Genomic DNA, 22645 nt, shown 5'->3' with positions numbered 1-22645 from the left:
TGCCCCCTCCAGGTGCCACAGGTGGTGAGCAGCATCCACGAGAAGCTCATGGGCATCAGCAAGGCCTCGCTCCAGGCCATCTTGAACAGGACCCTTTTCCACATGGCCTGCTTGGACCCTGATGAGGTGGTTGAGGGCCTGCTGACCACCTCCCTGCTGTGTGACAGGTATGGGCAGTGCCTGCCCGGAGGACAGCTCCGGAGCTCTGGGGCTATGGCAGGCTGAGGCAGCCCCCCTGACAGCGTGCTCTGCATCTGCAGTGTTGCCGGGGCCATGTGGCGGATGCTGGTCTCCGAGCACTGCCCTGCAGAGGAGGTGCTGAAGGAGCTGCTCTCTTGGCTGTGGGACCGGCCAGTGCTCAGGCAAGACAGCTTCACGCCAAAGGGCAGCTACATCCTTCCGCTGACTGTGAGTTTCCAGGCAAGGCTTCACTCAGCCTTGCCAGAGCAGCCTGCTCGGCCTGCGACCGGAGCACAGGCTTCACGCGTCCTGCCAGCGGGACCTTCCCTCTGGCGCGGGAAGGCTCGTTTGCTGGCGCTACAAACAGAAGCCTTGGCTTGCCTTGGCTCAGGGCCTCTGCCTGCAGTGAGACCCATCTCTGGGTGTTCTCTGCAGGCAATCCGAGCCCTGAACGAGATTCTCCTGCTGCCCTCCAGCAAAGTGCCGGTGCAGTTAATTTTCCCCCAGCTCTACGTAGCGGTGCTCTTCCAGATCTTCTTCAGCATGGAGTACACGCTGCAGGACCTCCAAGACTACAGCCAGATGTGCAGCCAGGAGGACGGATGTCCTCCAGTGAGCCCCGTCAGGTGCTCTGTTCCCCTCCGCCGGTCTCTCCCATGGGCACAGAGCCTGGGCTTGGCCGCCCCATGTGACTCACCTTTGCTCTACGTGTAGGAGTGCAGTGCAGGCCATGAAAGCTCTGCTGTGCTGTGCTGACTATGCCCATCTGGCTGACTCTGTTGAGAGGAAGGGAGGCTGGGACATGCTCATGAGCATGCAGACCTACCACACAGGAGCCACTTTGCTGACCAGGTGAGAGCTGCCTTCATCCTCCTCTACCAAAGCATTTCTCTGCTGGAGACAGAGTGCTGGAAGGCCACCACTTTGGTGTAACAAGCAAGGATGCTTCTTTTCCGCTCTCTCCCCCAAATAAGCCTGACCGGGTGAGATGCCAGGTTTCTCACTGCAGGGTGGGGTGGTCTACTGCTTGAGCCAACGCCACCAGCTGCTAGAGCTGAGCACAAACGCAGCCTTGCCCCGTGGGGCCTGGCCTGCGGCATGATGGCTCGAGTTGGCTGTGCAGGCCCAAAGGCATTGGCCTGCCCAGCTCCGTGCCCTCAGCGCCTTCTCGCCTCCCCGGCCAGGGAACTGTGGATGAACGCAGCCGATGAGTGTGCCTGGGTGTTTGACCACGTGGTTGCGATACTCAGCTGCGGAGACAAACACCGGGAGATCGCCGCCATGGCTGTCTTCATTGAGGTGGGCCTTGTGGCAAGCAGTGCTTCAGGGTGGTGCCTTGCCAGTCAGCAGAGCTAGGCTCCTCTGCCGCAGGAACTGCACTCCCCTCAGTCACGCCAGCCTGGGCTCACTCTCGCCAAGAGGCTGTTTCCACGGGTGGAATGCTCATATCCACGGGCAGATCATGCAGCCCTTGGGCCAGCTGCCCACATTCAAGCGCTTCACAAAGGCCCAAGACTGGGAGGCCGCAGATGGTTCAGTGGACGTGGGGAGTGCTGCTGGCTCTGCCGCCCACTCACTCTGCAGCTGGCTGTGTTTCAGCTGCTGAACTGCACAGACTTTGAGCAGGAGATTGACGAGGATGTCCTGGGCTTCCTGCAATTGCATCTGAGGAACCAGAGCTCGGCGATGCGCGAGATGGTGATCACAGGCCTCGTCACACTGTCTGAGAGACCCCAAACAGTAAGCAGGGGGCAGCCGGGTAAAATCAGGCCAGTGGCATAGGGCTGGAGGTGGAGGGTAAGGCAGTGGCAGGAATTGAGAGCCATCACCCCTTGCTTCTGTGTTTCACGTAGGCAAGAAGTCTGCAAGGCCTGCTGCCCGCACTCCAGGAGTGCCTGCGGCATGCTGACAGCAACTTCCGTACCATGGCGCTCACCATCCTCAGCCGCGTGCTCCATCTCCTGGACAGGAAGAGGGCCAGTGCCATCAGCTTGCAGCTTGCTGAGGAGCTCCAGCCACTCTTCGATGACGTAAGGCTGGTGGGAAAGGCAAGGGCTCTCTTGGCACGGCGGTGGGGCATAGGCACGTGGCCCCCAGATGGGGCCTCATGCTGAGGCGGCCCATTTTTGAGACCTTGAGCAAGTGGGATGCACGCAGGAGCTGATGCCGAGGGTGGGCCCCCATCTCCTCCTCCACGTGTCTGCCAAGGGAGCTCCTCCGGGAGTCGGCCAGGAGGTGACTGCTGGGAGCATGGCCAGGGCCAGAGCAGCCCTGCCAGGCACAGACACCTCCGTGGCTTGGCTCCCCCTGGCTGCAACGCAATAGAGAAACTCGCCATGCTGCATCTCTTGGGGCTGGGGTCGTTTTGTGCTGGTGGTGCATCTGACCCACAGCTCCTCCATGCAGAGGCAGAGGCAGGGGCAGAGGCAGAAGCAGTTACCTGCACAGCAGCCACGCTGACCCCCTTGCTCGCCATGGGCTTGGAGCAGCTGTTGCTGAGGTCCTCCCATGTTCCTTCCCCGCAGGAAGCTGCCCGCGTACGAGAGCTCTCCATTCAGCTCTTCCAGCACATAATGGAGATTGCGGTGGGCACCCAGGAAGAGCAGATGAAGAAGCACGTGCACAGCTGCCTGCTCCCACTGCTCGTCCATGCACATGAGGAGATCCCAAGCGTGGCGCAGGTGTGTGTCCGCATCTGTTGGTTGTGTGGGGCCAGGATTGTTTCTTCTATTGGCCAGCTTTGCCCAGCAGGGCCCCAGCACTGGTGTCGCCAGGGGCTTCCCAGCTGTCCTGGCAGGCATCCGAGGCCAGGGCCTTGGCGAGCTCTCTTCTGCTGCCCTGAGATGCTGGTTGCCATACATCCTTGCCCAGGGCGCCAGAGGCCAACTCGATCCCCAGATGCAGAACTAGAGGGAAATAGAGGCAACTCCTCTTGTAACAGAGGAAATTGTAGTGAGCAGTAGCACAACCCGCCTGGCCAGTGAGCTTTGGTTACTGACTGACCTGCGTGCAGTGGAGCCTGCCTGGCTGCACGGAAGGCACCTGGGCAAGCTCTGGCCATCCCCCCGCTCCTTGAAGGGCTGGGAAAGGCTCTGAGCCTTGCCAAGGTGCAGGGGATGCAGGCTCTCCTGCGTGGGCTGCAGTGGCATCTTCCAGTCTCTGCTGCTCTGCAGGCCTCTCGGGAAGCCCTCCTCGGTGCTGCTAAGCTCCTGAAGTGGAAGCAGCTCAGGCACCTGCTCGAGACAGCACAGACATGGCGGATAGGCGAGTGCCTGGTAAGGACAGCCCCAAAGCCCCCAAGACCTGGCCCACAGAAGGCCTGCTAGCAGGCTGACACCTCCGCCTGCCTAGGGAGCGCTCTGCCCTCCGCTCCCTCAAACCTTGGTGCCACACGGCTCCTGACTGGGAGACATGAATGTCCTGGCATGGGAAGGGTGGGCAGGCAGCCCTGGCAGGAGGGACTGGCTTGGCTGGGTGGTGAGGGTCTCTACCAAGCCCTGGCTGCTGTGCTCTCTGCAGCTGCTGAGGAAGAGAAGCCGAACAGATGAATACCTGCAGCAGTGCCTGCCCTACTTGCAGAGCCCACAGGAGTCCTTGCGGGAGGTGGCCGTGAGATTCCTCGGTGAGCCACAGCCCCTGCTGGGGTCCCTCTCTGTCCCGGGGCAGCTTGGCCCCCACCCCGGCTGCTGCGCTGGCGGCAAGAACCGGCCCCAGGGCTGTCGGAGCCCTGCCTGCCTCTTGCGGGGCCTGGTTGCTTGGGGGCTGCCTGCCCATGGCGAGCATTGCGACGGGCTGTGTGCCCCCAGGGCTCGCTGGACGGCACATGAGAGACCAGGGTGAGGAGAAGCTGCAGGACATCTGCGAGGGTGAGTGGGGGTAGCGTGGGGTTAGCTGCAGCGCGGAGGAGGCCAGAGCCTGGCTAGTGAGCTCCCATCTGCTGCCCTGCACCGGGAGAAGGCGAGTATTTCCGGGGCCGCTGGGGCATTTCTGAACTGCACCTATCTCCAGCTGACCCATTAGTCCTCCCTTCTGCCTGCTGGCAAGGGGAAGGGCTGCTTGCGCTTGGCCCTGTCTGGAGGCCATGCCAGAGCTCTCTGCAGCCTCTCTGCAGAGTTTCTTCCCTTCCTTTCTATCTCAGCTCTTCAAAGCATGGCGAGTGACACCAGCCCCTCCATCCAGTCTCTGGCAAGACAGACCATCCTGGTCCTGAGAGCTACAAGGGAAAAGGCACCATCAGGATTCACCCTTCGAGCACTGTGCTACCGGCTCCAGAGAGCGTGGAAGAGGTGGCGCCCTTCTGCATGAGACAGCTCTCTTTGAGCGGAGCAAGAGCAGCACTTCTCATCCCAGGCTGCTCTGCCCACTGGGACCCTTGAGAGCGCCGGAAAGCATGGCTCATTCCCAGCAGCTCCCCCTGCATGAGCAAGCGAGAGGCAGGACATCCCCACGCTGCCTGTTGCCCCTCTGCTGCAGCCACTGCACGTTTACGTGTGCCCAATTAAAGGCTTGTGTAAACTCTCTGTAGTTGCTTTGAGCCTGATTGAGCCACAGTTGCGTAAGCACAGCGTTCTCCCTTTCTTTGCCGGCTTCTGCCTTTCAGTTAGACTCCAGAGTTGGTGTAGGCCTTCTGGTCTTTGAGTTCTCCATCTAGCACTGCAGAGGAAAGTGAGGGCATCGGGCTGTCCCCTGCCCGCTTGGGCTGTCTCCATGTGGAGGCAGAGGTGCGGGGAGAGGTTTGGGAAAAGGTTGGGTTGGGAAAGGCGAGGCAGGGTCTGCTGGGGTGCAGATTCGAGTTTCCTTTTGGCGTGGGTCGCCTTCAGGCCCCCGGTTCCTCCCCAGCGCAGGCCGGGGCGTACACTCGCCCCTGCAGACACAACCTGGAGGAGCGCAGAGGCAGGCAGGCCCTGGAGCAGGGTTGTGGCAGGGCGTCCCGGGAAGACGGTTCCTGTTGTGGCAGGCATGCCCAAGAGTCATAGTTACTCACAAGGAAGTTTAAAGCCATTGGACCAGATAGATTTAAGGTCACTTTGAGTAAGGCCCACTTAGTGTAGTGCCAAGGGACTTGCAAATTGATACTAGGGAAACAAGAAGAGGGACGGAACAAAGACACAGCTGGGCAGCCTGAGGCTTCCTCCACTCCCAGGCAGAGATTGTGGGTGTCAGCCAAGCTGGGTACCAACTGATTCAGACGCACACCAATCCTCCACAAGTGCAATTCCCCCCCGTACAACGGCTCAAAGGCAAGGGGCTCCCCAGTCCTTTACGTATTGGTGGGTCCTACATGGCCTCTGACATCTGCCTGGCTACCCCATGCACCACACGGAGGTCTGGCTGTCGCTAGCATCGGCACAGCAATCTGGGGTCTTCTTGGAGAAATGGGGTGGGGTCCCTCACAGCTCTTCCGAGACCTAGGGTCCTTGGCGAGTTCTGTGATGTCTTTTCTGGGGCTCCCTACAAGTTCCTTGACACCTTCTCCTCCTCCGCTGTGGTCCCCTGTGGCACCTCCTGCAACACTGACAGCCGTGTGCAGCACTCAGTACTGGAACGGGACCCTCACCCTGGTCCGCTGCTGAAATCCCCCCTGCGCCATCCACCCTGCAAAACCACTCCCCAGCTGAGGGCCTGCAGATGCCCCCCTTCCCCCAGCCAGCCCCCCAAAGCCCCTGAACCACCCAGAAATCCTGCCCCAAAGCCCCCACATCACACAATCACAGAAGGGTTGAGTCGGGAAAGGCCCTTTAAAGATTCTCTAGTTCAAGCCCCCTGCTCGAGCAGGGTCACCTAGAGCCCATTGCCCAGGATCCTATCCAGACGGCTTTGGAACATGTCCAAGGATGGAGACTCCACAACCTCTCTGGGCAAGCTGCTCCAGTGCACAGTCACCCTCCCAGTAAAAAAAGGGGGGCTTTTCCCTATGTTCAGACAGAACCTGTTGTGTTTCAGTTTGTGCCCATTGCTCCTGTCACTGAGCACTGCTGAAGAGAGTCTGGGCCCGTGCTCTTTACACCCTCCCTTCAGATATTTCTGCAGCTTGATAGAAGGCCCCATCAGTCTTCTCTTCTCCAGCCTCAACAGGCCCAGTGCTCTCAGGCTTTCCTCAGATGAGAGATGCTCCAGTCCCTTCATCATCTTACTGGCCCTTTGCTGGACTCACTCCAGTAGCTCCATGTCTCTCTCCTACTGTTGTCCAAAATCTGGCTTCTGTTACCCGGTGTGCAAGCAACCAACAGACACACAGGGTCGAGATATTTGTTTATTTCGTTTCTGCGCAGAGATGGGTGCTAGGTGGTAAATCCACAAAGCTAGCACACCTTCTCCCCCTCTCAGTCTTGATTTATACACACCTTTCAGGGGGTACTTTATGCAAATCTTTCTATTGGTTACAGTTTCATTACATCAGGTAATCGCTCTGCGCTTGCGCTTTCACATTCTTGTTAATCAGCACAGGAAGCGAAGAAGAGGCAGTAACATCATTATCATGCCATTTCCATCTCATTATTCATTTAGGGGTGTGTAGTTTAATATGTTAATAAGCCTTAATGAACCGAAGGTCACTTCTGGGTTATTCTGCCGTTTTTCTTTCCTACCCTTCACATTCTTCAAAGCGCTGTGGTTTCATCGAGGTTATTTAGCCGGAGCTGGTTATCCTTTGCCGTACTGTTTTTCTCTCTCCCTTGTCCTTGAGTCTTGTTAACTGTTTGCAAGGTTTTTTTTCTCACAGTATTTCTCTAACAATACTGGGGAGCCCAGAGCTGGATGCAGTACTCCAGGTGTGGCCTCCCCAGGGCTGAGTAGAGGGGAAGAAGCACCTACTTCAGTGCGCTGGCAACGCTCCTCCTAATGCAGCCCAGGCCGCCATTGTCCTTCTCTGGCACAAGGGCACCATGCTGGCTTACAGTCGGTTGGCTCTCTACCAGCACTCCCAGGTCCTTCTCCACAGAGCTGCTTTCCAGCAGCTTTGTACTGTGCTGCTGCATGGAGTTATTGCTCCCGAGGTGCAGGAGTCGCTTTTTCCCTTTCTTGAATTTCACAAGCTTCCTCTCTTGCCATCTCTCCAGCCTGTCGAGGTCCCTCTGAACGGCAGCACAGCCCTCTGCTGTGTCAGCCATTCTTCCCCATTTTGTACTGTCAGCAGACTTGCTGAGGGTGCACTCTCTACCCTCACCCCGGTCACCGAAGAATAAGCTGAACACTACTGGGCCCAGGATCGACGCCCGGCAGACCCCGCTAGCTAACGGTCTCCAACTAGACCTTGAACCACGCATCACAGGCCTCCGAGCTCGGCCATTCACACAGTTTTCAATGCATCTCACTGCCTGCTCGTCCGGCCCCTGTACCTCCACAGATCCCCAAAGGCCTCCAAACCCTGCCCCAAGGTCATCACCGTATTCACACCTTCCCCCAGAACCTCTCCCAAAGCTCCAAATAAGCCCCAATCCTGCTGCAACAGCAGCAAGCTAGCCCCTCAATACTTTCTGCTTCTTCCTTAACACCGCTGTCATGAGCACCAGCTAGAGGAAACAGCAAACAGTGAGCTGCAGCTGGGCAGCCCCACCACCCGCTCGGCACCGGCATCCTTGGATGCTGACACGGCTCCTGCCAGCCTAGAATCCTCCTTGGCATTGGCAATGCATCTGCCGTTATTCCAGAGATGCAAGACACCCCTAAACTCTGTCCCAAACCTTGTCCCAAGCTCCTTAATTGCCACTGCTGAAGTTGAAGAGACCAGAAAAATGTAAACAAGCTGAAGTGGTGAAATCAAATGGATCCCACTGAAAGCTGCCTCTGTCTCCCAACAAGAGAAACGCCATTTCTCCTGGTGAGGAACGATCGCTATTAATAGGTGACCCACATATAATAGGTCTGCATGCGTTACCAAAAGTATGCTCCGTACGTATGCTTGCGTGTGTGATTTCACGTATCTATGAAGCATCCTATCTGAAGAGCTACAAGAGGCCAAATCATTCTCTTAGGCGAATGAAAGTCAAGTGACCAGAGTCACCAAAGAGGAAGTGAGAGACGGAAGTGTGTGAACTGTAAAATGAAGAGATCAGTTTCAGGAAGGCTCAGTTAGTGCAACCCCAGGTAAATTGCATGGGGATGATAGTTGGGGAAGCAGGAAGACAAGTGGGTCGAAGAAAGCTGAAAGGTTTGTGGAATTAAGAGCCCCTGTCAGTTGCAACTGAGAGCAGTTGAAGGAGGATTTATTTTCTTACAGGTGCGTCAGCATAGCTTTGCTGGTATCAGCAGACCATGGTGGAAATTCTTGGAAAAGGAGTCAGGAATGGAGCTGGAACAAGGAACGTGACACTGCTTCCACTAACTGAAAGAAGTGATTGTAAAATCTCCGGCCCTAAAACTCCCGGACAAGGAAGGCCACTGTTCAGTAAGGATTTCCACACCTGCTGATTCTGTGCGAGCAGCACTGCTACCAGTGGCGGTAAGGGGAAAGTGATCGCCAGGAGCATCGGCCTGGCCTCCCCTTTGGGGCTAGAGCAGAAATTCTACGGCTGTGAGAAAGACGCTTAGCAGCAGTCTGGGCAGTAACCGTCTTCAAGACTTTTACCTTTCAACGCACTGTTGCAACCCAGTCTGCTCAATTCCCCCTAAAGCCACTAACGTCAGGGGAATGAACAGGCAGCAGAGTATCGTCTATCCAAGTGGCAGAGTAGGCACCGATCTTAACGAGCAGGGGGTTACTGTGCCCGTGTGACAAGAAGCAGATCTTCCTGTGCATGTCTGAATTGAAGGGCAGAGCACAGTTATGCCAAAAAAGTGGGCGCAGGAGGCTTCTGCGAGATGACTATCTCGTGGCTCCCTTGTCTAACTTCCCTCTTGCAGCAAGCCCAAATGTCACCATAGCTTCAGAAGGGGGGTCGGCGGAAGCGGTGTTTGTGGCTTGCGTACTCTCATGTACCTTGCTTGTGTGTGTCTTTGTTTTTTTTGTTTTGCCTCACGCTTTTGCAGGGCCGTGGCTTTGACTATGCCTCCATCAACAAGCACTGGCTGACAAAGTTATAATGCTACAACGGGGAAAGTTGTGCTGGAGAGCATGAGGCCTTGCAATGGAAAACCCTCTCCTCATGCCCACTTCTGGAAGTTAGTGCTAAGGCCTCCCCTCCTCTCCATCCTCCCCCCCCCCACATTCCCCGAAAGACAGCACAGTGTGAGAGCTCTCCATCTTCCTCTTCAAAGACTTGATGGAGATTGTGGTGGGGAAGAACAAAAGGTGGATGAAGCAGCATGTGTGGAGGAGCCTGGTCCCACTCTTCCTCCATATGAGTTAGCAGATCCAGAGAGTGGCCCAGGTATGGAGCAGTGATGTTGGGAAGCAATGTTGACATCCCTTGGGTGGGCACAAGCACCACGGCCAGGAGTGCTGCCAAGTGTCCCTTTGAATGCATGCCAGCGTGAGGTCCAACTTCCTGTGTCCCAAAGGACAAGGCAGAGCTGCCCCTGCTATCACTGAGGGACGGATGGGGATCTCTGCATCTTCCCATTCCGGGCTGGGAAAATCTGCAAGCCTTGCCAAGATGAGGGCACGCAGGGTGTCCTTCCCCAGCTGTGGCATCTTCCGGTCTCCGCTGCTTTGTAGGCCTCTCAGGAAGCCCTGGTCAGTGCTGCACAGCTGCTGAAGTGAGAGGAGCTCAAGCAACAAGCCCAAAGAGTAGAGCTGTTGGAAGATCAGGGAGTGCCTGGTAAGACAACACCAAAGTCTCTGGGGCCAAGGCCAGATGATGGCTGGCCCCCTGCACTAGAGCCCCTCAGGATGCTGAAAGGGCCCCTAGTTTGGCTGCTTCTTGGCAGAAGGCTTGGGGGGGGGGTGGATCTCTGCACCTGCAGGCTGCAGTCTGCCCTCTTCTCCCTCTGATCCTTGGTACCACGCAGCTTCTAGCCGGGAGGTGTGAACAGGAGGGAAGAGGAAGCCACTGCTGGGAGGAGGGGCAGGTTTGGCTCCCCAGGGAGTCTCAGTGCCAACCCCCTGGCCTTGTGCTGACTCCAGCTGGTGAGGGACAGGAGCAGAGCGGAGCAGTATCTGCACCAGAGCTGGCCATACTTGGAGAACCCTGAGGCATTGTTGCGGGAGGCAGCCATGAGGTTCATTGGTGAGCCAGAGTTTCAGTCCCCTCCTTGCCCATGCAGATAGGCTAACAGAAGGTTCTTCAGTCTCTCACCCCGTGCCTGGATCCTGCACCCTGGGGACCACACAGGGGTCAGCCTTGCCCAAGGGGAGGAGGCTGCATGGCCAGACTGGAAAGACCAGATGGGAACTCTGCTGCTGGGAGCTTGGTGGGGACTATGAGGAGTGACAGGATGTGTTTGCCTAGGGCTCACTGGGCAGCAAATGATGCAGAAGACGGAGAAGGTGCAGGAGATCTGCAATGGTGAGTGAAAGCAGCTCTCTGTCAGGTAGTCCTGGCTGGGGGAAGGGGGGAGGGGGAGGGAGAGAAGAAGCCTGAGAAGTGAGCTCTAGCTCCATGCCCTGCCCCAAGCAAGGAGGAAGACCTTGTATCCCTGCGTGGGGAGGCAAGGCAAGGATATCTGGGGGTCACCTGCGGCATTCCAGACTTGCAGCTTGCAGCAACTTGCAGCTGATCCACTTCTGCCCCCTGCTCACTCCCCACCCTGGAGGGGAGCTAGGTGGGCATGGCCCCATTTGTGGGGGGTTCTTGGGATCTCTGTAAATGTGGGAGCCTGCTATCTGCTCTGTTCCTTTCTCTCTCAGACCTCCAGCTCCTGGAAACTGACACGGAACCCTCAGTGCATTGCCTGGTGATACAGACTACCCTGAACCTAACAACTCCAAGGAAGGCAACTCCATCGAGGTTCAGCTTTGGAGCACTGGGTCCCTGGCTCCAGAGAGCATGGGAGAGGTGTCACCCTCCCACCAGGAGGTGACTCTATTTGAGCAGAGCCATTGATGCAGCTGTGCCAATGCCAGAGTGCTGCACACCACAGACAAGAAGGTGTGCTGGAAAGTCTGGGCCATTGCTGGCATCTCCCCCAGCCACAGGACAGCTTGACAACTCACGCACATCCTGCCCCGTTATTGTGCTACCAGTTCATCACTTTGTTGTGCTTTCTTCAAAGACAGAGCCCTGTTTCTTCATCCCAAGTGAGTGTTATTTCTGTAGGAAGACAAAGGTGAGGGGGGAAACTTACTCCCTGCATGAGTCAGGATTGTGGTGGATGTGGCAGGATGTCCTCTCTTTCCAGCATCCCAAGACAATGCAGAGCAGACTGACACACTCTGGTTTTGCTGTAAAGCGCCAGTTGCTCTGCTGGACTGGAAAACACAAGGGAAAAGGAAGAAAAGTTTGAGCCTCTGCTGCCTTCTCCAGTCACCCCACGGCAAGAGCAGCACCTGCTCTCCTCAGGGCCTGCACATCCTGTGGAAAGACAGGGGTGGCGTATGCCATGTGGCTCTCTTTCTATCACCACTCTCTACACTGCGCTCTCCCTGAAGCTGCATGTGTTTTGTGTGGAGCGCTCTGCACTGAGCCTGACGGAAACAGGGGCAGAGCACAGTGGGAAGGTCCTGCAGTGAGGCTGGATCCTCTTTTAAAATAACGTCCCATTATGCCATAGGGCACAAGCGGATCTTTCACCAGCTGGCCTCCATCTCAGTGCTGTTGAGGAGACAGGAAGTTGTGAGAGATTCTGCTGTGAAAATTAATGGCCTCTTCTGCCACCTGCTGCACAAGAAAGGGCACAGGGCCTGCCTGCAGCCAGGACATTCTGGGATTTTTGCCTTTTCCTGAGGGCTTCTTTACATTTGCATGACCCCTCTGATGTAGGTGGTGCTCAATGCCTGAACCTCAGCCGCTGAGAGGAGACTAAACAAACGGCTCCACAAGTTAGAGTCATAAGCAAGACCCAAAGTTTCTTAGAGCATTCAAGGGTGCCGCTGAGAGCCACTCTGGACAAAGCCACGATGGGAGCCACAAGTCCAAGTGCCTCTGCCCAAGGATGGGCAAGAAGTTGCAAATGGCTTTTTCATGCCATGAATCCCACTCTTTGCCTGCAGGTTATTGTGCAGCCAGGGGGTCATTCACCCCCTGCTGCTGCCCATTTTCCTCTCCAGTCTCGGAGGGACCACACCTGATAAGCTCATCTTGCCAATACGTACTTACTTCGCAAATAAATGAATATCCTCCAGCTTGCCCCTGTTCTTCACAGATCCTCACACACCCTTGGCTTTGCCCCTCATCTCAGTGCAAAGCTGCCTGATATTTCCCTCCAGCCTTCAGACAGCCTATCTGCACTCTCTGGTCCAACCTCTCCCACCCAGGCTCTCTGGCCCTGGTCCTCTGACTGCCTACGCTGCATGTTTGCTAAATCGATCCCAGGATCCCTTCTGGACTGCCTCCATTCAGCTGTGCTCCCATACAGGCCCAAGACGTACCCTAAAGCAGAGTTAGTCCAGGTACTGCTCTCATGCGTGATGTGTCTGACTTACTATATCATGGCCTCTCTCCAGTTTTCCTAGTCCTTCCAAATGATCCCTGCCCTTGCTCCCTCACACACTGCCAAACTATACGTGTTGGCACACAACACACATCTTCAGGATGGTGTTACAAATAGAGGGTAGGCGCAGAGGAAACTGTCTTGGCATCTTGGGCACATTGGAAAAAAACTCCTGATGTTGCAAAACACTGGAAACACTCTTTCCACATGGGGAGCTCCACTTCCCGCATGACACTCTGTCAGAAGGCAACCCTACATTTTTCTGGAGAGGAGCAATGCACCCCTGCCTAGAAAAATGTAGAACAATGTCGAGGAGACTGTTAATGGAAGCTGCTAGACCGTACCATGGGAAAAGGAGCATCAACAGGGCATGTTCACCCACAGTCATAGTCCCGTGGATGGGCCCGTGCCAGTGTGGTGCTACACCTGGGCTTTGGATAGAAATTAGTGATGAGGTCAATACACATACTGCCCATGCGTATAGTACATAGAGAAACCTCTTATAGTGCCCTCTGCTCCAGCATTCATCACCATGGGCCGACGCCTAGCGGTGCCAGGGATCTCGTGTCTTTATTGCCTTCATTGGGGAAATTGCTGGCAAAGCTCTGCTTAGACATAGAGGTAATAAATGCTCAGTATCGACCTAGGGTGCCTTGTGTTTGTGTATCTGTCCCTGCTGAGGGTCCAGGTGTTGCTCCCACCTTACCTTTACAAGTCCATTCCCCACCCTCACCCCTGTCAAAGCAGGGGGTATGAAGATTCAGGCAAAAGCCCCCAAGGAGATGCTGGGGATTCAACCCAGGACCTCCTGCATGCAAAGCAGACACTCTTCTCTGAGCTATATCCCCTAAGAGACTGCTGAGGGATGGGATACATTCTCATCCTGTGAGGTGACCCTGACAAGCCAATATGCCCCTGAGAAGCACCAGGCCTCCCCCTATACCACTCCACCCATCAGCACCTGCCAAAGGGCAGCATCCACTTGCCTGGGGCTGGGGATGTGACTGGGTTCAGGGACCTTCCCATTCCCACAGCACCAAGGACTCTCCTGACGCTGGAGCTGCCCCAGAACAGCTCCAGCCAAAGGGCTCTGTGGCACAGCAGGGAGTGCATTCAGCTGCTGACCGGAAGGTTGGTGGTTTGAGCCCACCCAGCAATGGTGCCCTCTTGCTGGGATGCCTGGAGGACTTTGTTGCCCAGCATCCTAAGTTTTGCTTGCAGTCCCCATGAACTAGTGGAGAAAATCCTCCAGTAATCCCACAGCTCTTGATTCGGAGCCGCTCAGGGAAGGACCTGTCTTCTGAAAAAGGGCTGGTGTCAACAGAGGGGTTTTCACTGGCTTGGCCGGTGACATCGATCTTCCTGCTGACAACTGTGTGTGTGCAGAGATGGGTCTTGCTGAGGGGCGTGTCACAGCAAGGAACTGCCGGCAGGGAAGTGGGAGGGGGATCCCCACCAAACACAGGGCACACACTATGGCTAAAATACAACAAATTAGGCTGCTATCCACTCTGCCCTCTGCCCTCCTCCAAAGAAAAGAAGAAAGGGAAATATGAACAGCCACAAACAAATCCCAAACATTTTTCCAAAGCATCTCATGGCTGTATCTTCAACAGCCCCTTGATGTGCTGTGAACCTCCCTGCACGTCCTCTGCTCACGCAGAATGCTCTTTTCTGCTCCCACGAAATGACTTGGGAAATCCAGAGGGAAAAGGCATAATTCCCCTCCTCACACCAGAGAGGATTGTGTAGGGCTAGGCAGTTCAGCGCTGCCTACAAGAAAACAGGACACTTCGTTCAGACTTCTCCCTGCTGCTGAGCCTTGATGGTCAAAAACAAAACCAAAAGAATAGGCTCTAGCAGGATTTGCTTCATCCAAAGTTGAAGAATACAAACTGACAACAGCATGGCAAAGCGGGGCCAAGAGGTTACAGCAATGCACTACTCATTTCTTGTGCACATGTGCGCAAATCCCATCTGCATCAAAGATGCTCCTTCTTCTGGCTCCAGACCAACCTGGAAGGAGTCTTTTGGGGGCAGCAGCAATCCTGCAGTCACTGTTCCTAGAGACAAGCATTCTCAAGCTCATTCTCAAACCTGCCAAGACAATCACTTTGCTTGGGTGCATCGCCCCTTCCTCTCCTCCCTCCTCTCACTTGAGCTCTATCACAACAAAAGCCAGACTTCTCCAGAGGTACATCCTTGGGGAGTTGGCTCGTGGGCAGTGGGTCTGGAGGCTAGGACATGCATGTCGCTGTGGACTGTCCTTCCTGCACCATGTGGGATTCCCAGAGAAGCTGAAGAGCAGCACAGAGAATGCACATGTGTCCTGCTGACCCTCAGCTGAGATCGTTGTGCTGCCTCCTTGCCTGATAGGAAGGACAGAAGAGGCAATAGTGTGTGTCAGTGCTGTGTGGCTATGTCCACACATCTCGTTACTGAAGCAGGAGAAGGAAAGGTGCAGTGCCATGGGGCAGTGAAAGAGGCTGTCAGAGCCCCCACTCCAGCAACTGTGTGGGAATGTGGGAGTTCTTCTGACATCTGCCTCATGTGCAGACAGCTCTGCCAGAGACCCCCTGGGCAGGGTCAGTCTTTCATCCACCCCAAGCACAACCTCGGGGTAACAGACAGCTCGCTCAGTCCAGCCTGCACTCATGCTTTGGCCTGACTTGTTGGCTGCAGAGAGGCTGAGACTGGAGAGAGAGCTCAGTGTCCTAGGTCGCAGTCGTAGCTGAGCTCGTGAGGGGAGAGCAGGCTTCAGCAGCTACAAGAGCTGGCAAGAGGCGCAAGAGGACCAAAGCAGCTTGTGGGCTTGCAGGAGCAGAGCTTCTCCCTTCTCCGTTGTTGGAACATGTCGATATTCCACCACACGAACAACGTGCTGTTGTAAAAAGGAGTCCATAGTAGAACGTAATAATGATACCATACAAGGGATACTACAGGAAATACAAAGGAAAATTACAAATAGTAAGCAGCAAAAAAGCAATAATTTCTGTAGCCAAGGCCATCCCCATGTCCACGTCCCAAAAGGATTCCACTCATCACTAGCTTGCAGTTGCTTTGTTAAGTGTTGTAGTTCTTGAATCTTTGCATGAATGGATTGTGAATGATCACTTAAATTCATACAACACGTGCCTTTAACATCTTGACAGCCATGACCACGGACTAGCAATAGAAAATCAATGGCAGCACGATTATGCAATGTAGCTTATCGTACAGAATCAACATCAGTCAGCAAGCCCGCTAAAGCACTACTGGTAGCATTACTAAATTTACTTAACCAATAGCCAAGCTTAGTTAATGTAGCTAATGCTTGAGCACTTGCAATTTTAAAGGACGTTTTCCGCTTGGTAGTAGTGATGTTACACCAAGCAGTGGCGTTTTGGTAAATCGCCTTGGTACTGCTCACCCACCAGGTTGCAGACTGATTTTTCTCAGCATAGCTAAACATAGTATAGTAAGTAGTGGACAAAGACCCTAGAAACCGCAGTTCTTGCAGTGGTAATGCAGGCGATACGCCTGCTCGCAATAGCCAGCCATCCCAGGAGCTGTTCCACTGTGTACCATGAGACTGGCCACTGCCGAGAGAGGCATTACACAGGGCTGTTCATTCTTCTGCCATCAACGGTGCACCAACCAAGCAGGTAGAGAACAGGTTCTGCGGAGCAGCAGTACTTAAGCACAGGTGATCTTGTCCCGTGACGTTGGCTAGAGTCACCCAGACGTTCTGTTGTGGCTGAGGTACAGTCCAGGCTTACCTGGGAAAATAAGAGGGGGGAGGGGAAGAGAACACACTTCTGTCCCTGACTACTCTCTTCCCCTAAGGTGCTCAGCTGGTACTCGCTTCCACTGCTGCTCTCCCTGAATGAGAATGGTTACTGCATGCGAATCATCAGCTGCAAGTATTTCGGCTGGAAACGGCACTGGCTCTAGAGGGGGTTGGTACCAGACACGAGCTGCTGTAAACCAAGTTGATGGTTGCTGACTTGGTGTTAGGCTGTGGACATAACACACATTAACCCATGGAGCAGGTGGTACCAAGACTGGGAAGATACAAACAGCCTCTGGAAGCTTGTCTACCCAGCCTTGAAAGGAGCCTCTGCCATGTATCTGTACTACGTGATACTTGATGGGAATGGTCCGTGTTGCAACCTTTTTATCTGTACCACCTGATACTTGGTAAGAACAGTCTAGTGCTGTAACTTTTTAGTGCCTAGAACAATACCGCTGAGTTAAGCGGAATACAAATAAGGAACTAACAAGGTCATGGAAATCTGTGAGAAAGAACAGCAGTTGGTCACATATAGACATATGTGGTCTGCAAGCCACATAATCACCATGAGAAGCAGTCAACATGAAGGTCAGAAGCTGAAGAGTAGTGAAATAGCGACCCCCAAAGTCAAATGTGGACCCCGAAATAAGTCTGCATGCGTGCGCAGTATCATAGCCCTGTTATGCAACCGGGGCGGAGTTGGGCTAGACTCCCTGCACTTGTTGGCCCCAGGTGCCGGGACTCCCACCTACCGCAAGTAATCATAAATGCTGGAGTTTTCCGAAGGAGGGAGAGGCTGCTACACAACAGAGGACCATGTTGCCTCCTCGGGGACACCCGAAAAGATTGTGCCTGCTGACTCTCTCTCTCACCATGCAGACGATCAGGACAAGCACTGAGGTGGTCCTTCTCGAGATTACCATTGGTCTTGAGATTACTACTATTTGTAAGTATCTACTAATAAACTGCTTATTACTGCAGAGTGTTTGTGTGTGTGTGTGTGAGTTTGTGCTGGCTTGCCAAACCGGATGTTTGGCCCCCGGGAATCTAACTAGAACAAGGGCCGGGCTCCCAACATTACATTCCAGGTCCCAGACTTCTCCTCTGTAAGTACCTCTTCGATCATCTCCAACAGAAGCATGAGAAGGTCTCTCCAGAGGCAGCTACTGCCACCTCTGCAGCATCTCAGCAACACCCAACGCACCTCTCCCACCAGGCAACACTGCTTGCAGACAGCTATTCCTCTCACCACAGCATCTTTGGCCTCTTTCTCACATGTCTTCCACTAACAGCCCCTTTGAGCACACAAGGTTTCTGGGTGTTACTACCTCACCCTAGACGTAAAGCTTGCCTCCTTCTTCCAGGAAGGGAGCAAACAAAAGATTTATAAGCCATTTAAGATCACAGGCCAACACATAAATCACTACCTTCTTTAAGTTACAGGAAAAAAACAATGTTCACCAAGGATAGAAAATAAAAGACAGAAAAGCAACTCATAGACACCCACTTAGAGAACTTTCCAGTAAGTCTCAGCTGCACACTTCCTCACTATGCAGAAGGCAACAGGCAGGTGAAATATTTTGCCAGAGTCCTGCAATGGAGTAGATGGAGTCTTGCAAAGAGTTCTACGTCCAGAACAAAAGCTAAAACCTCCCTCTAAGTTTTCCTCTAGTGACTTTTTAAAAGGCTAGGCAGCACTGGAAGGCTTCTTCAATCTTTCTTCTACAAAATCCTTTCTTTTCAACTCTCACGTTCCCAAACCTAGCTAGTACTATCACTACTAGACAGTCTCCCTCTAGCAGCAGGTGTACAAAAACTACCTGCAACAGAACTGCGAGCCTTGACTGCATCTTTCCCTCAACATAGGGAACAGCTGTTGTCATCGTACTGCTGAAGTCAAGCACAAAAAAACAGGGGGCAGAAGAGTTCTAGTTAGATTCCTGGGGGCCAAACATCCGGTTTGGCAAGCCAGCACAAACTCACTCACACACACACACACACTCTTCAAAAGCAAGCAGTTTATTAGTAGACACTTTAAAACAGACCGACCGATGGCAATCTCGAGAAGGACCACCTCAGTGCTTGTCCCGATCGTCTGCATGGTGAGAGAGAGAGTCAGCAGGCACAATCTTTTCGGGTGTCCCCGAGGAGGCAACATGGTCCTCTGTTGTGTAGCAGCCTCTCCCTCCTTCGGAAAACTCCAGCATTTATGATTACTTGCGGTAGGTGGGAGTCCCGGCACCTGGGGCCAACAAGTGCAGGGAGTCTAGCCCAACTCCGCCCCGGTTGCATAACAGGGCTATGATACTGCGCACGCATGCAGACTTATTTCGGGGTCCACATTTGACTTTGGGGGTCGCTATTTCACTACTCTTCAGCTTCTGACCTTCATGTTGACTGCTTCTCATGGTGATTATGTGGCTTGCAGACCACATATGTCTATATGTGACCAACTGCTGTTCTTTCTCACAGATTTCCATGACCTTGTTAGTTCCTTATTTGTATTCCGCTTAACTCAGCGGTATTGTTCTAGGCACTAAAAAGTTACAGCACTAGACTGTTCTTACCAAGTATCAGGTGGTACAGATAAAAAGGTTGCAACACGGACCATTCCCATCAAGTATCACGTAGTACAGATACAAGAGGATACATGCAAGTCTATTTCTAGCAAATACATTCTCATTGGTCTGCTCAGAAGGGAAAACTTAAGAAGGCAAAACGTTTCTGTGTCCCCCTGTTCAGCTTTTCGCAAAACACAGGTTTCAGTCAAGCTGTCTGTAGCCACAACTTGCCAGCATCAGCCTTCCAGCAGATACCAAGTACAATTCCACCTTCTCAGCGTGACCTTCAGGGATAAGGACAGTTCAGACACCTGGCTATGGCAACAACAGCTCCTCTTGAACAGAAGCACAGCCTGCTCCAGTTGCAGGAGAGCACTCACCAGCTGTGACATTCTTGTTCTGCCCTTCCTGAGCAAACACTTGGGGGGCTAGAAGCAGTTTGATCACATAGGAAGACCCATTTTCTCATCAGAATTCAGAGATGAATGGGGAAAGCTTGGATTTTCTAAAGTATCAAGAGCCAGGAAACATGGATGGACACAACACTGGAAGCAAGGAAAAGATTTGTCTGGGCTTAGCCATCTCTGTCTCCAACAACACTGCACACCACGATGAGGGGCTTATGCTCCGTCTTTACAAATTAGATTAACCAAGAGCTTGGTAGAAAGGAACAAGCACACTGGTGTTGATTAAAATTGGAAACAAACTGAAAACATGGGCCCTAACCTGTAAACTCCTTGAAAATGCTCTCCACGCAAGAGTGCGTTCACATCCTTCTCCTTGGTCTAGCAATGACAGCGCCTGTTCACGGCCATCCTTTTACTTTCCTCCTTAGCAACTGCAGGAAGAAAGGAAGCTGTCAAAAAAAGTGCTAGAACTCTACATATCTATGTACACAAGCTCAGGTCACACAGCCTTCTTTTCACAGTGTTACAGAAGATGACACTTCGTTAATGCTCATAACTGAAAGCTGAAGAAAAAAAAACGACATTCACAGGTTTATCAAGAAAACTCCTTCACTCCTCAGCTGTTGCCTTGGGTTTCACTAGCAATGGCAGTTCTCACAACTCTGGGCTTCCCGGCACCTGCTAGGCCAGAGCGGTAGCTGAAACCCCCTCTGTGTCCCCAGGATGCTCCCAGGCAGCAGCTGCCCCCACTATAGTGCAGAGGTTTCTCTCCCCCCCTGTCACTCCCACACACTCACTCAGGCACTGGAGCACAGCGAGGCCCTGCGGCAACAGCACCCAGCAGCATCGCTTCCCTGCGGACACTGCCTTGCAGCACAGCTGCTGCAGCACAGGGCAGCCCTGCACAGCTGCCCCTCACTCACACCCTGGGCCCTGGCCTGCAGCAGCGCCGCAGGCTCCCGGCACACGAGCACCTGCCAGGCGGCAGCATTCCTCAGGGCTCCCCGCACAGCAGCCGCCAACACCCGTCACTGCCGCAGCTGCTTCTCAGCCTCGGAGCTGCGCTGCGGGCTCCAGGGGCGGCACCATGGACACACAGGCCCCGCCCACATGTGGCGGAAGTGACACCCCTGCTCTACGGCCCCTCCCGCCCTGCACTCTCCCATTGGCTCTCGTGGGGTGCAGCTTCCTGGGGCGGGGCGTGCTGGAGGGGCAGGGGCGGGAGTGCGTGCTGGGGCTGGGCAGGCTGTGGGCAGGGGCCGGGGCAGGGCAGGGGTGGGTGGAGCATGCGCGCTGGCGCAGAGGAGGTGGTGAGGGGTGGGGCGGGCCTACTCGGGCCTTGGCAAGGGCGGGGGAGACGGCTGTTGCCCCACTGGGCAGTGTCTCCCGGCCTGAGGCCATCTGGAGCCTTTAGCCGCAGCCCTGAGAGCCGCCAAGCTGGGACTGAGGGTGCGGGCGGCGGAGAGCAGCTACCTGCAGGGCAGAGGCTCAGCAGGGTGGAAGAGGGCAGGTGGAGGGGCCTGCTCTAGAGGGGAATGTCTGTGCTGGAGGGGGGTGGGAGGGTGTTTTCCAAGCTCCCTCTCCCACAGCATTTCTGGTTTTATTTCCTCTCCTTCTCTGGCTCCAGTGTCTGGAGCTTTTCCTGATGGCAGCTGCTTCTCTGTCTGGCATGTGTTCCTTGTCCAGCCCCCCCGCCGCCATCTCAGCCCTGTGCGCTCAGCTCTGCCCCACAGACTCCTCGCGGCAGCAGGGCAGTGGTGAGGGGCATCTGCCTGCTGGCAGGTGCTCAGGGCCAGTGGGGACAGAGCCTGCTGGGGCCAGAGGAAAGGTGCTGCTGATGCTGTGCATGAGCAGAGAGGGGTTAAAGCCATTTCCTGAGCTTCCTTGCAGACCTGCTGGTCTCTCCATCGGCTTTGTAGTCTTGGGCTCTTGTCCAGGTTTGGCAGCTCCTTTCCTTTCCCCCCACTCCAGCAGCAGAGACCCTGCCCTGCCAGGGCCACTCCTTCCCCTCGGAGCTTCCCTAGCCCGTGCTCAACCTGTCTGAAGCTATCTGTGGAAAGGCAGTTCCCTCCTCAGCTGCTGAGCCCCTGTCAGGGATGGGGTATGTTTGGGGTGGGGGTGCTGTTTATTTGATTACACCTGCTCTTGTCATCTGCTTGGTTAGGCGTGTGCTGAACAGCTGTGAGTTGACCAAGCCAGAGCATGATGTGTCTTTCCTTTGCTTTCCAGTGGCTGTGCACACCTGGATGTTGCCTGCAGAAGGCTGGGGAATTAAATGTGTCTCTAGCTCAGAGCTGACCTGGATGGAGGACACAGGCATTTTTTGCTGCCTTGAGATTTACCTTCTGAAATACCTGCATGTGCTGCCTGAGAATGTATTGTCATAGGAGTATGTTTGCCTTTGGAGTCCACCACAGCCCACGCCCACTTTTTTTTCCCCCACTCAACTTCAGTAGCATATTGGCAGCCCATGCTTTCTGTGTGATAGGAAAAGTGCAAGTAAGGATATCGGCTTTGTTCTGGGAGCCTTTTATGCATCTGATACAAAAGGGAGATTGTTGACTAGTGATGGCACTGGCTGGGCTTGGGAGCATAACCGTGGAAAAGAACGATGTTGCTGAAGAAAGACCAATACATCCTAGCGATGTCACCTGTTTTGTTCGAAAGGCAGTAAAATAAAGCCGTGCAAAGTGCTTTTATTCTCAGTTCATGAAGTAGAAGTTTTCAGCAGACTTCCTCTTTGTCTTAGCTGACATTACTTTCACTTACTTTGACTTTCTTTGGCTTATGTTGACTCTTGACTTCTCCTTTGTGGGCAAGTGTGCAGCTGAGAATATTTTCAAGACTTAGTTGCTGAGTCCTGCTTTAGCGGTAAGTTATTTACAAGTGTGTATGAGTTACTTTTCCATCTTGTATTTCCGCACCTACTTAGACTTTTCTACTGTAGTTTTTAGTGTGTCCAAAGCAGAGAGCTGTGGGACACCTTTGAGTGTCACACACACACACACACACACACACACACACTCCTCAAAAGCCAGCAGTTTATTTGCAGATACTTACAAACAGACCGACCTGATGGTAATCTCGAGAAGGACCACTGCAACGCTTGTTCCGATCGTTTGCATGATAAGAGAGAGAGTTGGCAGGCACAATCTTTTCAGGCGTCCCCAAGGAGGCAACGTGGTCCTTCTCGAGATTACTATCGTGTCGGTCTGTTTGTAAGTATCTACTAATAAACTGCTTGCTGCTGAAGAGTG

The 22645-nt window shown here is 54.1% G+C and overlaps 1 protein-coding gene across 1 annotated transcript in view; it reads right to left on the bottom strand.

The window, feature by feature from the left end:
- Nucleotides 1-4780: 4780 nt before the first annotated feature.
- Nucleotides 4781-22645, bottom strand: part of LOC134154814 (sperm acrosome membrane-associated protein 6-like) — a 54382-nt gene continuing 36517 nt past the window's right edge. Inside the window, exon 9 of the mRNA XM_062601467.1 lies at nucleotides 4781-4833. Coding sequence (XP_062457451.1) covers nucleotides 4781-4833 — 53 coding nt within the window. The remainder of the gene's footprint in view (nucleotides 4834-22645) is intronic.

Source organism: Rhea pennata, unplaced genomic scaffold (assembly GCF_028389875.1).
Source record: "Rhea pennata isolate bPtePen1 unplaced genomic scaffold, bPtePen1.pri scaffold_45, whole genome shotgun sequence".
In the NCBI taxonomy this organism is placed as follows: domain Eukaryota; kingdom Metazoa; phylum Chordata; class Aves; order Rheiformes; family Rheidae; genus Rhea; species Rhea pennata.
Note: the sequence above shows the minus strand (reverse complement) of the source record. Positions and strands in the feature narration are given on the sequence as shown.